Genomic DNA, 16,282 nt, shown 5'->3' on the forward strand with positions numbered 1-16,282 from the left:
ACAGGTGCTGACTGAGAATCAAACCATAAGATGCAGAGTTGAATCTTAAGAAACTTCAATGGACTTTTATAATTGAGAAATTGCATCTTCACATTTCTGAGGAAAATGACAGTTTGTGACAGAGCACCTGACAATGTGGCAAATCAGGTACGGATCTGACTAAACAGAGGCATTTTAAATGGCAGATGGCATGACTCAAAGCAGGTGGAGAGGAGCCGTCTCTCCTGAGAACGCGCCATTACAGCAACGGCCAGGGTATGTTCATCCCTGACCCGGGTTCCCTGGGCTAACACGCCATGCCAGACCCCCGGCAAGTTTAAATGGCATTATGTAGTTCTTGTTGAGAGTGAAAGCTATCCCAGGAAAACACCACAATCGAGTTGGAAAACAAAGAGTAAGATACACGAGTGTGTAGGAACAGGGAATGGGGCTTCTGTGAGGTAGAGGAGAACCTAGGCAGCACAAGGCCAAGAGCAGAATCTGGCAGGATCCTAGGAGATCCAGTGGAGACTCAAGGAGGGAACGGAAGGGTTAAATCCACCAAAGCTGTACACATCACAGAGGGGAACCTTGAGAAACAGTTGGCTATGTAGCTTAACTGAGGGAGGTGAACTTGGTAATTTTCCTGAAAAATCCACTTTTGGTTCTGAACTATCCCATGTTCTTGCCCTGTGGTCCCTGTTCCAAGTGCAGTGCCTAGGAGCCCTAGTGCTTCAGGTGGTGAAGTGGGTTTAAGCTAAAATGGCCAGTCAGTGCTACGTGTGGCTCTGGAACTTACCATCAATATTGAAAACACACGTTCCTCAGAGCCTACATTCAGTCTCACAATCTCGTCTCCATAGAACCCTGGCTCCCTGGCCCCCCTGCTTCCCTTCCTGCACCACTCAGCCTCCCTCAGCAGTTAACCCCCACTGTGCATTCAGATAAGCTACAGCAATATTCACAAGAGCAGTAGTCCTCAAGTTAAGGTAAGGGAGCTTTGCTGAGCTGACATGCTGGACTACCAGCAAGGCCAACCAGCAAGGATCTGGCTTGAACATTTGGATTCAAATTCATGTATTCACAAGGTGTAGTTTGCCACATGCCATGAACCTATAGGTCACTTGAGGTTGGTTAAAAGTAAAATATTAAATATGAACCAGTTACAAGTCTGTTGTAATTTACATGGAAGTGTTTTGGACATTGGAATGCCCTTAACCTTTTTCTTGGCCACACACCACTTTGAGAATCTAGTGAAAGCATGTGCCCCTTCCCAAGAGAAGTACATAGGGTCTGGTTATACCTATAACATTTTGCATATAAATTCAAGAAGTTCACAGATTATCTGAGGTCATAGGTTCCCTGACTTAGAGGGATTTCGAAGTATAAGATGTTATTAACAGTATTCTTTTTACATTTAAATGAACAGCAGAATGTAGAATTGTATGTTTGATATGATCTCAGTGATTTGCTACATATAGGAAAGTGTGTGTATATAGAAAAGACCAGCAAGACATGCACTAAAATGTAAATAGTATTTTTATTTGGGTGGTGAATTTGTGATTTTTAAATTTTTTTCTTTGAATTTGTTATATTTTCCCAATTTAAAAATGTTATTTTTACCAGCTTATTTTCACAAAAGCAGCTGTTTATTATGGCCAATTATGGAAATACTGGGCAGAGCTCTCAAAAACAAATCTAAAAAGGCAGACGCTGTGGTGTTCACTTTTCGGGGTGGTTGTTCATTCACAGCATTTACCAGTCTCTGGGATCATGTGATCTGTACCACAGGAATCTTCCTCCTGGTCTTTCAGTTGTTGTGGGGGTAAGGGTCTGGCTCAGTTGAATCAATCAGTGTCCTTTCTCAAGACTTTTCTGAACTGTAACTAGTAAGGAGCCAGCCAGTTCTTCTGTGATGACAGAAGCTGTGAGTGAGGGAGGTCTAGAAGCTTTGAAACAGGGAGGGGGACACACTTCTGCTGGTCTGCAAGGAGAGAGACTGACAGAGAGACACCTTGTAGTTCCTGGTTCCGGTCTCCCGTGAGTCCAGCTCACCTTAGTCCTTCTTGCATTTTGGTTTTTCAATTCTCCCTTTGATTTATACCTTTGTATTCTTCCAACAAATTTGCTTTTTGTCTGAACTAGTTAGAGCTGGACTTCTGGCACCTGAAACTAGCAAGTCCACACAATTAACAAAAGTATATTTATAAGTACTAGAAGAATAACATTTAGCCCAAGTTGTGAAATAAAAGAAATCGACAATATTTCTTGACCCAGAAGGCGGCCGGCTCTGGGTGTCTGGCCCTGTGCAGGACAGAGGGAGTTCAAAAAGCAGAGACAAAGGGAGGTTATTGGTATAGATCCCTAGATCCTTCTTTTCATTTAGGAGATGGAACTTGTCTTCTTGGCTCTATGCAGAAACAAACAATAACGGGATTGTTCAAACCCTGGTTATAACCATAAAAATTACAGGTCATTTCTCTCGTTTATGAATGTGATGCTTAGGATAACAAATTTACAAGTGGATGAAAGATAAACATTTTCTAATTCAATGAGCTAGGAAACAATCCCTCCGTTGATTTGGCAACCTGAAGACATCCGCGCTCTGCTAAAGAAAAAAATCTCAGCAAATTGGTAAGGATACTCCCCCAGAATAACCAGCTTCACAGATGAGTTTGTGCTCTACATAGCCAAGTCCATTTCAACAAATGCTTAACTGTCATGAAAGTCATTAGAAATACCAGGGCAGGGCTTAATTATCCCAGGAATATTTGACATAGTGAAATTGCAAATGATCTGCTTAATTAAAATATAACTCATCTGACCTACAAGCTCCAACTTCAAATCCTGTGGAAAATGACTATTTCTATGGGAAAAAGTGTGTTGTCTACCAAGTTTAGAAATGGCCTGCCCCAGATGGTATGGTAAACAGGCCACAATGGAGCCAATTCCCCCTTTGGCGGCTGGTTAGAGTGGTAAAGCCAGCGGGAAAGAATTTGGAGTTCACATCCAAACCCACTTTAAGATAATGAGACCTAGATTTTTTTAAAAAAAATCAACATAGTATACCCTACGTACTTTAATTCAAGTAAAAGATATGTTCACATTTCTTGGAGGCTGAGAGATCTCATTATCACAATATTTTAGATTGAGACTTCTAGTTGTCAGATCCTACATGTCCGATATCTTTAGATGATTCTAGATTTGGGATTTGATGCGATAGCTATGAAATCAGCACTCTCAGCAGGCAGAGCTTACAAACCAGTTAGACTCTCAAGTGTTTATTTTATGGTGGGGTTTGATATGAATCACTAAACTACTCTTTAGAAACGTACCAATTTTATTCCCATCAGTGGAGTATTTCATCATGCCCTCTGTTCATCCTGTGGATAAGCACACTTAAATATGTCTGTCCCTAAAGTACCAACAGCAATGTCACCTTGCTTCACTTCAAATTTCTTTGATTATTAATGAAAATAAACATTTCCTCTTATTTCTTAGCCTTTTGCAGAGCCAAGTTCTGAGAGGTACTATGTTCTTTGCACACATTTACTCCTTTTATTGATTTACAGAAGTTCTTTATATAGTAATTTCAATCTTTTTTCCTGCCATTTTTGCCACAAATATTTCCCCATTTTATTATTTTATTTTATTTATTTTTTAAGTAGGCTCCATGCCCAACGAGGAGCCCAGTGTGGGGCTTGAATTCACAATTCTGAGATCAAGACCTGAGCAGGGATGAGAACAAGAGTTGGATGCTTAATTGACTTTTATTTTCACAAAAGTAGCTGTTTATTGTGGCCAATTATGGAAATACTGGGCAGAGCTCTCAAAAGCAAATCTAAAAACACAGACACTGTGGTGGTCACTCTTCTGGGTGGCTGCCTCCACCTGTTAAATTGATACTTTTTTCTTTGAGCCTCAGCAATTCTCCCTTTTTTTCTTTGTGATTTCTCCCATTGTGGTTACCTTTAAAGTCCTCTGATGAATGTTCACTTGCCTGATGTAACATAAATCCTATCAATTCAATATCCCAAATATGGATCACGGAGGCATATTTGGGGTGCTAGTGTGAAATCACTTTAATTTTGAACAGTACGGCTTTCTTTTTTTTTTTTTTAAAGTTTAAACAGTACGGCTTTCTTTATGCTATCTTTTAAAAAGAGAGAAAAGGACACAACGCAAAGGCAAATTATCTGTAGTCCCTGAGATCCTAGGTGTTTGTTGGGTCTGAGTGTCTGTGTAGAAGAGGAAACGAGCAGTGACTTGCCTCTGCCCTCTCAGTGCTTCCGGGTTTCAAGTTCGTGTTCTGGCCAGAGTCAGGAAAATAGCTAGAGGCCTGGATTTGCTAACAGCAGCCCCAGTGCAAGTTACAACGAAAACACGAATGTCTCCTATCGCACCTGACCATCAAGCGGATGAGGTGCCTGGAAATCCAGGGATGAAATGAAGGGCAGTCTTTTTGGGAAGGGAGGTTGTTTGGGGTGGGGCTGGGGGCCTTGAGGAGCCTGATTCCCAGCATCTTTTCCTCCTGCCCTCCCCCTCTCCTTCCTCACTCTTCTGCCCTGCCCTCAAAACTCGGACAGTTATTTGCAAGGAATGGGAGAAAGGGGACACACATTTCCTCTCAATCAAGTTTACATCGGTAATCCAACTTTACTGCCATTTTTCTCTTAATTTCCTTGAAGCTAAAATTTGCCCTAAACGTGATAGGTAGAGCATAGTAAAGATCAGAGCAGATAAAATATACGTCTTATTCTGGTCAAATCTTCCCATGAGAGGCTGGTGTCTGGAATTAGAGCTTCAGAAATGCCCCCAAATGAAAAGCAGCTGTTTTCTATTTTTGTAATCAAACTCTTAGGCTAAGAGTTCAAGTGTTACACTGCCCTCGACTCACAAGGGAACCCTGTAGTTATTATGTGATAAGTATGAATGAATGAAGGAACATGAAAATTATTTCTTATACATTGGCCATGGGGGCATAATTTAGGCAAAAGAGCAACAGAAATGGAATCAGAAGGTTCTAGAATCAGTTCAGCTACTATGTCACCTGAACCTTCTTGAACCTCAGTTTCCAAGTCTATTATAGCTGTCTATCCACAGCTATATTTGAAAGCATTTTAACACGTGACCTGGAACTGAAAAGTACAGCATAGTATGTTCAACTGAAATAAAATTTTACCTGACTCCTAAACTATCCAATCAAATAAACTACACTTTGTATTTTTAATTTATGAATTCTAAAATATTAATTTAAGGCACTTTTGATTTTAGCATATATTTTCAATGCCAAGTATTACACATAAAACCCTCTTTGGGGATAACTAAAGCCTGGACATTGATCGGAGTTTAGCTGGCCAATACTAAACAATATTTATAATTATGGAAACCCTTTACCTTTTAATCACTTCAGTGAAAGGGGGATCCTAGACATACAGGTTAATAATTTTCAGTGTGGGAATGCTAATAAATGGTTCCTCCATTTCCTGGGATATATGGTTGGCCAGTTTGCTTGAGGCGGTGCTCATGAGCCTGAGGTCAGAGATCTCCTTTTAGGGTCGATCAGTTTTGCCATGTTTTCCATTCAAATTGTTCGGAGGCAGTCTAAGACAAGCAGGTTTCTAATCCATCATCTTTGCTAGAAAAATGAACCAGGACCCTGTTTACTGATGGTGAATCAGTGCTCTGATGTCTGTATGTGCTCACGTGGAAGTCAGAGAACAATTAGTGTAAAAAAAAAGAAACTTCAGGACCTGGAAAGAAAAGACCTGTTATATTTGGGGGCGGTAATCAAAACCCAAACTCTGTATATTTTGGGTAGAGTAAATAGAGCTGGTTTTCCTAACCTTTTTTTTCATATAATGGCACATCTAGAATATTGTTAGATTTGTATAGTAGCACTCGGGTGTCAATTGGAGGGAATTTGGGACCCAGTCCCAGCTGCCTGTGGCCACATAGAGGGCAGAGGAGATTGATGTAATGCCAGTTAGGAACCCTGTCTCGGAGGACAATGAAATCCAGGAAGGAATGGGCAAGCTCATTGGACCCAGCATACCCACACATCTCAAACTGAAATCCTCTGCTCACGAGGGCAGCTCTCTCTCTCCATTGCTCATTTACATCACTTGCATCTCTAGCCATGCTGGACATACCTGAGTTAGTGCTGTATTTTCCCTTAGCTCCTTTTGGTCCATTCAAATCAACAAATATTCAGAGTACCTTTGTAGGGAGCACTATTTTCCAATGGGTGGAAATCAGTCATGGAGCCACCTTTAAGTTCTGCCTTCTTTCCTTCTTCTCCAGTCTCTTAGCCAACCCTCATCCATCTCCCCGGGCACATAGGCGGATGACTAACCGATTTTTGCCTCGCTTTCCTTCACCCATTCTACAGTCAGAGGCAACATTCCTTTCAGATGTGCTCCATTTTCTGCATGCCAGCCATTGGGCAAAGCGAACTAAGGGGCAGTAGGCAGGGACCCCAGGTGATAAAATTCACAGGGCTCAGGGTCTCAGGAGATGGAGCCTGCAAAGAAGGGCAGCGAATGGAGGAGAGTTCTGGGTGTGCAAAGGGAGAGTAATCAGCTCACCTGCTAATTGATTTAGGAAAAAAAAAATGATTTCCTCAAGTTTCTTTTCTATTCTGGAAAGACTAAAAGGCTCCTTGTTGTCCTTAGAATAAAGTAACAGTTTCCTCTAAAAATCCCTGGCTGTCAGGCTCAGTCTTATCTCACCTTTCAGGATATGCATCCTGGCCTTGTCACTTAGTGGGAGATCACAGGTTCGTTATTTAGGTTCATGGGGGACTTTATTTCTTATTACACAAACAGGGTAGAATACCTTTCCTGTAGATCTGCCGCAAAGTCAGATCATAGCTGTGCTTTAGATCTGCCCTGCTATTTTTTATACAAGTTCTGCTGACCCTGGAGGGGGGACAGATTCTACATGAATCCTCCTCCCTGTTCACGTCTTCACTGATCTCGCACCTTCTCCAGAGTTAAGCCCCGATGCCTGCCAATCAAGTTTTATACATTAGAAATACTTGAATTGAGAGTTACCGGATTCTTTTTCTATTTTGGACTGCCTTGCTGAAGAGCGATATGGGATTCTTAACTTCTTCCTACACCCTTGTTTGTTTCACTGTACCGGTCTCTACTTACGTCTATGGCGGAGGTGGTGGTATTGCCTAGGGTCATTATGACCATCAGGTCACTACCCGAGGCTACCCCAGAGGATCAAATCAGAACTTCAGTCATGTGGTGATTATACAACACACTCAGGGAAGATGATCTGATCTGACAAAGACCGGTTTTAAACATACTATAGTAATTTAAAAATAATGGCAACAACACGGGAGCAGGTCACACAGCTCCGGAAAGATAATATGCTGTGTGCACAGTGGGCACGTTGTGTTTTAAGTAGACCCACCGTGACGGCCCTCTGGGCCATACTCCTCTAAAGCACCGAAGGAAAATAGGCAGGTGTGGGAGAGAAATAATGTTTAGAAAGACCTTGGATTTCCTGAGGAAAATGTTAGGGCTCCGGCTCCCCCTAGTGTGCTGAACAACACAGGTACCCCGGTGTGCAAAGGCTGAGTTCAAGCTCAAGAGCAAAGCACTTTTATCTCCAGCTGCCAGCCTTACCTGAACAACTTGAAATCTCCATGTTGCTCCCTCCTGCAGAACCAACCACAGACAAAAAGGGGCAGATGTTCTTTATCCAATCAGATTTGAGCTCCAGTCTTGAAGGAAGAAGCCGTGAATGGATTCGAGGCATCCAAATATACTACAGAGTATTTAAAAATTACCTTAAAAAGAGTTTTGACTTCCTCATGAAGTAGGGACATGCATGTAATTAAGGAGCATGAGCAAACCTGAAAGATGATTCCTTGTTCATTATTTCACCAAAAATGTTATTTGCCCCCCTTTCATTTATCAAAATATTAATCATCAGCAAATCTGTTTTCCTCAAGCAGGATACATAGACCACTTGGAAGACCAAACACTGAACCCTAGCAGAAGGAAAGCAACTCTGCCAACAGGGAGAAATGACACAGAAAGCAATGTTTCTCCAAGTGTGATCTCCAGGATGCTAGTTCCACAGCTATTAATGGGCCTTACTTAATAAAGGTTTCATGGCAAATAGTTTTGAGAAACGTGGGGTTCGATGAAGATAACTGACTTCTTTTTTAAAGAAACATTTCTTTATTTCAGAGTGAGAGGGAGAGAGATAAAGAGAGAGCACGAGTGGGAGGGGAGGAGGAGAGAGAGAATCCCAGGCAGACTCTGTGCTGAGCTTAGAGCCCGGACGCAGAGTTCAGTCTCACGACCATGAGATCATCACCAGAGCCAAAACCAAGAGTCAGATGCTTAATCGACTGTGCCACCCAGGTTCCCCTAGACAAGCTGACTTTAAAAAACTGCAGTATTTTTCCAGACTCTTAGGGTGCTCTTAAAATACCACTCAATGTGCGACACTTTGAGCTAAAGCATTTTGCAACTTGTTTAACCCAAGGATTTTTTCATGCCTATCTCACACACCTGGTTCGTGAATTATCTTTTGGAAATATGCACTGAATTAGAACTTCATTAACTTTCTATCAAAGATGGAGAGCAAATACGAAAGTACGCCAGAGGAAGAAAGGAGATGGTAAATTTGAAACAAGGAGCAAATAGGGTGACAGTAAAGAAGTTTGTAATCAGTGAAAAATTAGTAACCCAAAAGATTTAGAGTCCCCTAATGACAGTCCTGTAAAGGAGTCAGAAGGATTGACTTCACCGTATACATCATCAACCCACAAAATCATTATCAGACGTCTCCCAAAATGTCAGAGCAGTGATGCCATGTTGAGAACAAGATTCCAAAAAGTACAGTAGTCCATCCTATGGGGTTTCCGACATTTGTGAAAACTTTTCTTGTGCACAGCCTGTACTACCTGACATGGCTGTTTGAGGCTCTTTGTCCTCAACCGGGTCCCAGATATGCAGGGCACTTGAAAGAAGTTGAAAGATGCGTGTATTTCGAAGCTGTGAGTGAGAGAGGATTCCTGTAACGCACAGCTGGGCAAACTCCTCCCAAAGAGAGTGTTGGAGAAAACTAGAAATCCGTAAAGTGGTTTGTCTTGGATAATGGCACAGGATAAGAATACCCACAGACAAGGTCCTAGACTGTGCCTAGTCCTACCGGCTCCGCTCACATTTCCGAAGTGCTGCTCTCCACAGACTCATTCATAGGTTAGGTGCCCCACGTGCAGACATGAGGGATTGGGGGCATGGATGGATCTAGACTTATGTGTAACTCTAGGCTCTCTTGCTGAGGACAGAGCATTTTGTGGAGAGAACAAATATTCCTCAACCCCAAAAGGACTGTGGCTCTTAGTCTCTCTTAGCATATGGGGGTGAAGTGGGGTGGGGATAGAGCTCATCCCAGAAGCAACTCTTGGGTTTCAGTGGCCCTCCTATTTTCCAGCTGGGCTGACTTCAGGCAGGGAGAGGTCAAGGGATTGACTCCAGCGCCCCGTGAAACAGAGCAGCTGGGAGGTGAACTTGGAGACTTGGCTGGTGTGCAGCCTCTGTCTGAGCCAGCCAGCCGCTCTGCTTCCGGGTTCTAGAGGCTTCTCGACCAGCATCCCGCAGTCCCATGCTGCAACTGCAGGGGCTGACCTCCCGGCGGTCTCTGCTCACGTCCGGGACAGGAGGCATGTTACAGGTCAAGTCTGAATGTTCTGGCTGCGCGGCGGAAGGCGGATTGCTCCATGCCTGCTCCAAGCATACACAGTCTGGCAAAGGCCAGATTGAAGATAGCTGAATTCACACGCCAAGATTCCGAAGGAAAAACTTAGCTCACATTTTTCCTTTGCATGGTGATTTTTCTTCCCTTCCTTTTCTTTTCTTTCTTTTTTTTTTTTTTTTTAAAGGGAATCCCCATGTTGACAAGTTGAAAGCCAAAGTGCACAAGGGGTCAGTTCACAATTCTGTGACCCATGAACACCCGTGGGCCTTGGGAACCAGAAGTGCCGGGAGCTGGGAGCCAAGCCTGCCCTATGCAGAAAGGAATTCTCTAGTGCGTGAAGGAGTGGGCAGGTTCGGGGAGGGCTCAGGGCCTGGGTACTCTCTCAGGGTCCCAGGGGCAAGTCTGCACTCGCCTGCCACTGGTTTTACGGGCTGTATTTGACTTTATTTTTGAGGCAGGTCCTTCTGAAACTCTTTCCAGGAAATAGAATGTGAATCTTCATTTTGCTTTTGAAGAGAACTAAAACTCTATAATCTGAGAGGGGCAACATGTGGCCCAAATCCTTTGAGTAGACAGAAACATCTAAAATGAAACAGGTTTATTTCGACATCTGTCTCTGAGGACTTAAGTGATTGGAGCGTCCCTCTGTGAAAGAGGGTCCATGGGCCCCACGTCCAGGAGAGCCTCACAGGGGGGTGGTGTCCTGTGGCAGGGGTAGAGAATGAAGCCAAAGGTGCTTTATCCTTCCCATCCTGGGTTTAGGTCAGCAAAGGGACTTTGGCAACCTCATCATTTTAAAGTTTTGATTTGTTCAATATTTGAAAGTTAAAGCCTCAATAGAAAACGTCAGCATGTGCTGTATTTGTGTCTTGTATGCGTCTGGACCTTCCATTCCTTATGTATGAAATAAGGACAAGGGCCCGAGGACTGCTGAGTCCCACTGCAGTCGGAGGGGGTCTGTGATTTGAGGCTCACTTCTCTCCCAGTTAGTTGCTCTGCTCTAGCTTTTCTGCTATCATCTGGGTGTTCTGAGAGGAACGGACATATGACCAGAGTCATATGTTGACGTCCTAACACCCAGCCCCTCAAAATGTGACTATATTTGGACATAGGCTCTCCAATGGGTTAATCGAGTTAAAATGGAGGAACTAGGGTGGGTGATAATCCTATTTGTTTGGTGTCTTTACTAGAAGGAGAATTTGGGCACAGACATGAAGGTGCACACAGGTGAGACTATGCGAAGACAGAAGGAGAAGATGCCCAGGTACAAGCCAAAGAGAGAGGCTTTGGGAAAAATCAAAGTTGCTGACATTTTTATCTCAAACTTCTAGCCTCCGGAAGTGTGAGAAAATAAACGTCTGTTGTTTAAGCCAGTCTATGGCCCTAACACACTGAGCTCTGCCACGGGGACTTTCCTGTGAAAGAAGTTCTATGTGTTTCTCTTAACAGACTTTTAATATTGATTTTAGCCTAAAACAGGCTTTTCTTTTGGAGGATATTCAACATACTTAAAAAAAAATTATTTGCCTCATCACCCGATGTGAAGCAAGTTATTTTAGTAAAATAAATCCTCTTTACTTTTACTTAAAGAGAATTTCATAATTTTGACCCACAGAACAATTGTTCTGTACGCCTACGGATTGTCGCTCTGCCTTCTGAGAAATCCTACCATTTGCCCCAAACTTCAAGTCACATAGTTCACTGGCTGAACTTGTAGGTGACAGCACATTTAGGAAGAATTTCAGACCAAACAACAACTCGGTGGGCGGGTATGACCTGGGTTTGTTCAGTACTTTTGTCTTTAAAGATCATGTGGGGCGCACCTAGGTGGTTCAGTCATTAAACATCTGCCTTCAGCTCAGGTCAGGATCACAGGGTCTTGGGATTAAGCCCCACCTCGGGCTCCCTGCTCAGCGGGAAGCCTGCTTCTCCCTCTCCCTCTCCCACTCCCCCTGCTTGTGTTCCCTCTCTCTGTCTCTGTCAAATAAATAAGTAAAATCTTAAAAAAAGAAAAAGGCAAAAGTTGTTTCTTTAAAAAAAAAAAATAAAGATCACTTGGGGTAAAATATCATGTGACCAAGTTACAGAACAAATTAAATGATAAATGTAACCACTTGTCACCTGTTGAGATTCAGACTCTTCATTAAAGCAGCTTATTACCGAGATAGGTTTTTCTTTCATCTAGTACCAAGATCCCGATTCTTTCCTTCTACAGAATAGCCGCATGTAGTTGGCACGTGGTGTCTGACAGCTAGAAAGCTTGGGGACTCCCTGACCCTCTCCAAGTCCCTCCCCCGTTTTCAAAACATTTTATTTACTTGAGAGGGAGAGAGTGAATGAGCAAGATAGAGACACTGAGAGAGAGCACACGAGCAGGGGCAGAGGGAGAGGGAAAAGCAGGCTCCCTCCCGAGCAAGAAGCCCCATGCAGGACTCGATCCCAGGACCCCCAGGATCATGACCTGAGCCAAAGGCAGACACTTAACCAACTGAGCCATCCAGGTGGCCCTGCAAGTCTATGTTGATGCAGCTATGACATTTCACAGGGAAAGTGTTTCTGGATCAAAAGTGCTTGCTTGGGAGGTGAGAATCACCCAGGTTTTGAGGCTCTACATGTCAGACAAAGAGATCAGAGTGCATGCTAAGAGGCGTGCTGTGGCTTATCCTTCCTCGGCTGTGTGCGGCAGAGACCCCCACCATCAGGGGCCTGAGGCTTCTGCTGAACCACCTGACACCAAACCGACCAGGGCACGTGGGGGTAAAGTCAGCCGCTCTGGGTTGTATACACACACCCAGATGAATGAAGGCCTCACGTCTAGTTCATTTTTTCAGCCAGTTTTTTTGGTGTCATCCAATTATAAGAATAGAGTTTATGGTCTTAAAAAAAATACATCTTTCTAAAAAAGTCACACCTTGATGGAAAAAGTCTGGCCCATGAAGAAGGCAGAGGGTGCTGTGAAGAATGGGAGGCACTTTATTTCCAGCTATCAACAGAACGGGGAAAAAAATTTCAACTTATTTATATTCATTTATTTATACGGATAATGAATAAGTTAAGGAACACTTCATCTCAAACACAGATTGCTTTTATTTTAGCTAAGCTAATGTTTCAGTTCCATATATATTTTTGAATTTCCATCCATGTCAAACACCATTTTTTTCTTTCTTCTTCTTAAAAAAAAGAGAGAGAGAGAGAGAGAGAGAGATTTACAAGCACTTTTACGGCACTCCAGGAAAGTAGGCTGAAGGTTCATAATAATTTTCCTTTTAAAAAACATCCATCAGACCAAAATAAAAATCATTTTAATTAACTCCTTCCTGAGTAACTAAAACCTTGGAATGTGCTGAAAGGTTATAATAAATAAGGCAGTCAAAGATCAACCAGCTTAAAATGTATTTTTTTTTTAAATTAAACTATGTAAAATGTACAATATATTTCATGAAGTACAGACTGCGTTGGGCTCAGGGCCAAAGAAATGTCATGTGTGCCAATAAAGTGATGAGTGCCTTGACTTTTAGGACTTAGAGGCTATTTGTTGGGACAAAGTAACAGTAAGGCCCTACAAGTGAATCCGTCATCTTCTTTTGCTGGGATGTTATCAGGAGCGCTGCTGGCCATAAATGCCTCACCCAGGTGGAAGGGCTCGTGGGAACTCCCAAGAGAATGACGCCTTGTTAAGACGGCCAGTGGTCCTGATGTTCTGACAAAGACACAGACCACGAAGCCGATTCGATTTTATGTTCAGGGAGTCAACTTGCACTGTGTGTAAACCAGTAATTATCATTCTCTAGATGCAATTTCATAGAAATGCCTCACCCTGTACCAGGCAGTCATTCCTGTTTTTGTTTTTAACAGGACAGCTGCTCTCTGTGTTGCTTTTTAAGGTAGGCCTAATGGTAGGGCCCTTGTCTCTCTCCACAGGACAAAGGATATTTCCTCTTCTAAGAACATTTTTTCTCAAGCATGACTCTGCCCCAGTTCTCTGAGGCAGAAAGGAGCCCACCAGTGGCCAAGTGCTGGGTTTGGTGCCTCTGTGGTCCGAGCCTTCACTGTGCGTCTCACGATTAAGTAGCTTTACTGCTCACTCGACAGATCCCAAGGACTTGCTTTCTATTTTGGCAACCTCCCAGTTTTAGTGAATGAAGAAAAAACTCTAGAGAGACTTGTTGGTTTCTCCAAAGTAGAAAATGTGTAGCTTGTGTAAAGTCAGTCTTATTTACTGTTAAGTGTTCCCAACTCACACTGTGCTAGGGTTCCGAGAGGGCTGGCTCTAGGGGAAAAAACACGAAGAAGACAAAGTCTGACCCAAGTATCCTGCCTCCCATCGCCACCTGCACCCCTGCTTCTTGCTTGGCCGGCAGTTATCCAGGCAGGAATGTATGTATATCCAGGGCTGGGGAGGAGGCAGCCGTTGAAGATGAAAACATTTTGGAATCTGAAGACCCACGAGATCACAAAGAGGTGGCAGATGTTGGCAGAGAAATGGGGAGAAGGGAAATTTGGAGCAAAGGAATTGCCCCACAGCTATGTGGAAGACCACTTGGTGGGGAGACACCTACTCAGAGAGCTGGCCATTGCTCACCAGAAGCTCTGGCTTCTTCTCTTCTTGCTGTCTTACTAAGGTTCTCAGGAAAGAGCTGCTTCCGTAAGAAATGGGACTGCGGTTTTACAACAGCCTGTGTAGAACTCAGGACCCCTTGTTTACCCAAACCAGGTACCTCTCAAGGGACCAAAGGTGAAAGATGCCTGTGACTGTGGGACCCAACTGGGTCAGGGGTGTGCCTGGTAGATTATGCAGCGTCTGTGGTCAGGCTTAGAACTTCTGTCCATAGCTCTCAAATGCCAGAGCTTAAGTGTTTCTGGGTTTCCAGTGAAAGCAATGCTGGGGAGAGACATGTTTCATAGTGGGTGCAAAGAACACAACCAGACCATTTTCCTGATGTCCTGTGACCTCCAGTGTTGGTCTGTCTCGCCTACACTCTTCCTTACATGGCAAACAAATTCTTTTCCCTGCTACGCTACTTAGAAATCTGTCAGAATGGTGCTTGGAAAGAGAGTCTCAATGGAGCTTGCCGTGTTCCTTGACCTTGAAAGGTATTCAAGGCTCTGGATGGGTTGAATGTGGCCCCAGCTGACTCGTTCTTTCAGAGATAAGTACACTGCTCTTGGTGAAAGTGTCCCCTGAGATGGACCCAAGGCGGAATTCTACCCATGGGGGTGGAAACTACTCATCCAGGGGCATCCTCCCTTTTGAGGTCCTTACCAGTCTTATCTTTTCTCCTCTTAGATCCTTCTAGAGTGGATTCGCTGGTCTCTGAAGTGGTTTTGTATTTCTACTGAAATAGGTATGTCTGGATGTTTCCTACCACTGAGGTAATATTTTTACAAGTCATTTTACAAATGATAAGTTACTGGGCTATGGGCTCTATTTCTCCCCCTCCTCTCATTATGCTAGAGGGAATAGCTATGTTATGATGGGATGCCCCGTGATGGTGCCATCTAGTGTACCTGGGAAAGGACCCAAGGGCCAGGAAGACACAACGCCGCTAGACAAGTAAGACCCGCAAAACCGGGCATCTTCCCGTGACCCCAACATGTGGGAATGTTTTGCTCTTTTTAATGCAGCCGAGCATCCATTTAGTCCCTTAAGGATTTCCCCCCGGACAAAAGAACTTTCTGGAAAAGGGAGACATGGCCAGTGGAGGCAACACACTGCTGGCATCACCTCTTATAAATATCTTCTAGCCACTTCTCGTCATCTTGGTCCTCGTCATCGATTGGCTCCTCGGTTTCTGGTGGAGTTGGAATAAAGAACTGGGGCCTCAGAGGGGGGCTGCTGACGTGGGACTTCAGTCCAAACTTGCGCTTCAGCAGGTGGAACTGCTCTTTGACATAGTGGTAGAACTCATACTCGTATCTCATTCGCTGGTAGAGAATCTGCACGGCCTCTGGGGAGGGGACAGTCTTCTTCACGGTCACAGTCATATTTCCAAGCTTCCTATGCTCTGGAAAAGAAGCGGGGTTGCACATGAGCAGTTGTCTCAAAAGGAAGAAGGATGAAGCCATGCATTATGTGCCTAATTCTGGCAGCTCTAGAGAATGAAATTCTAAGTGCAAAGAATAGAAGGGAAAAATGGGTTCCCCACACTATTTAGAAAGATTTCCCCATATCCTAGGTGTTAATATCAACATGGGCTGACGAAACATAAGTGATCTGAACGTCTCTTTGCACGGGATGTGAACTATGTAATTTGACCATTATTCAATTCTAAACAGCAAAATCTACCCAGTTTCCCTTTTGACTTCCTGTTACACACATCAAGGGCTTTACTTTTCTTTTGCAGTATTAACATACATTATTGAGAGCATAACTTGATATAAAATCTATTTGCATTTCATTCTTTCAACAGGGCATTTGTCAAGAAAAATAGAGGAAGAACTGGTAGAGTCCTTAAAACACAATGTTAACAGTTATAAATTTTGAATGCTTTTAAAGTTGTGGTCAGTTAAAACTAAAATCTGCTAAGTTTTATATTAATGACTATATACAATGTTCTATATATTTTACATGTAA

General features: G+C 43.4%; 1 protein-coding gene and 2 long non-coding RNA genes across 3 annotated transcripts in view; 1 reads left to right on the top strand and 2 right to left on the bottom strand.

Annotated features, from left to right (window-relative positions):
* On the top strand, positions 1-13,267 carry LOC309864662. The gene is made up of 2 exons (XR_014311678.1): positions 1-147; positions 7,952-13,267. It is a non-coding gene; the product is annotated as an uncharacterized lncRNA (long non-coding RNA).
* LOC309864663 lies at positions 1,501-7,910 on the bottom strand. Its single transcript, XR_014311679.1, has 2 exons — positions 7,620-7,910; positions 1,501-1,963 (listed from the first exon to the last, which is right to left on the bottom strand). It is a non-coding gene; the product is annotated as an uncharacterized lncRNA (long non-coding RNA).
* The window catches only part of UST (uronyl 2-sulfotransferase), a 299,167-nt gene continuing 295,662 nt past the window's right edge, over positions 12,778-16,282 (bottom strand). Inside the window, exon 8 of the mRNA XM_082730337.1 lies at positions 12,778-15,713. Coding sequence (XP_082586463.1) covers positions 15,430-15,713 — 284 coding nt within the window. The 3' untranslated portion in view covers positions 12,778-15,429. The remainder of the gene's footprint in view (positions 15,714-16,282) is intronic.

This window comes from Mustela nivalis (genome assembly GCF_964662115.1).
Source record: "Mustela nivalis genome assembly, chromosome: 5".
NCBI classification, from domain to species: domain Eukaryota; kingdom Metazoa; phylum Chordata; class Mammalia; order Carnivora; family Mustelidae; genus Mustela; species Mustela nivalis.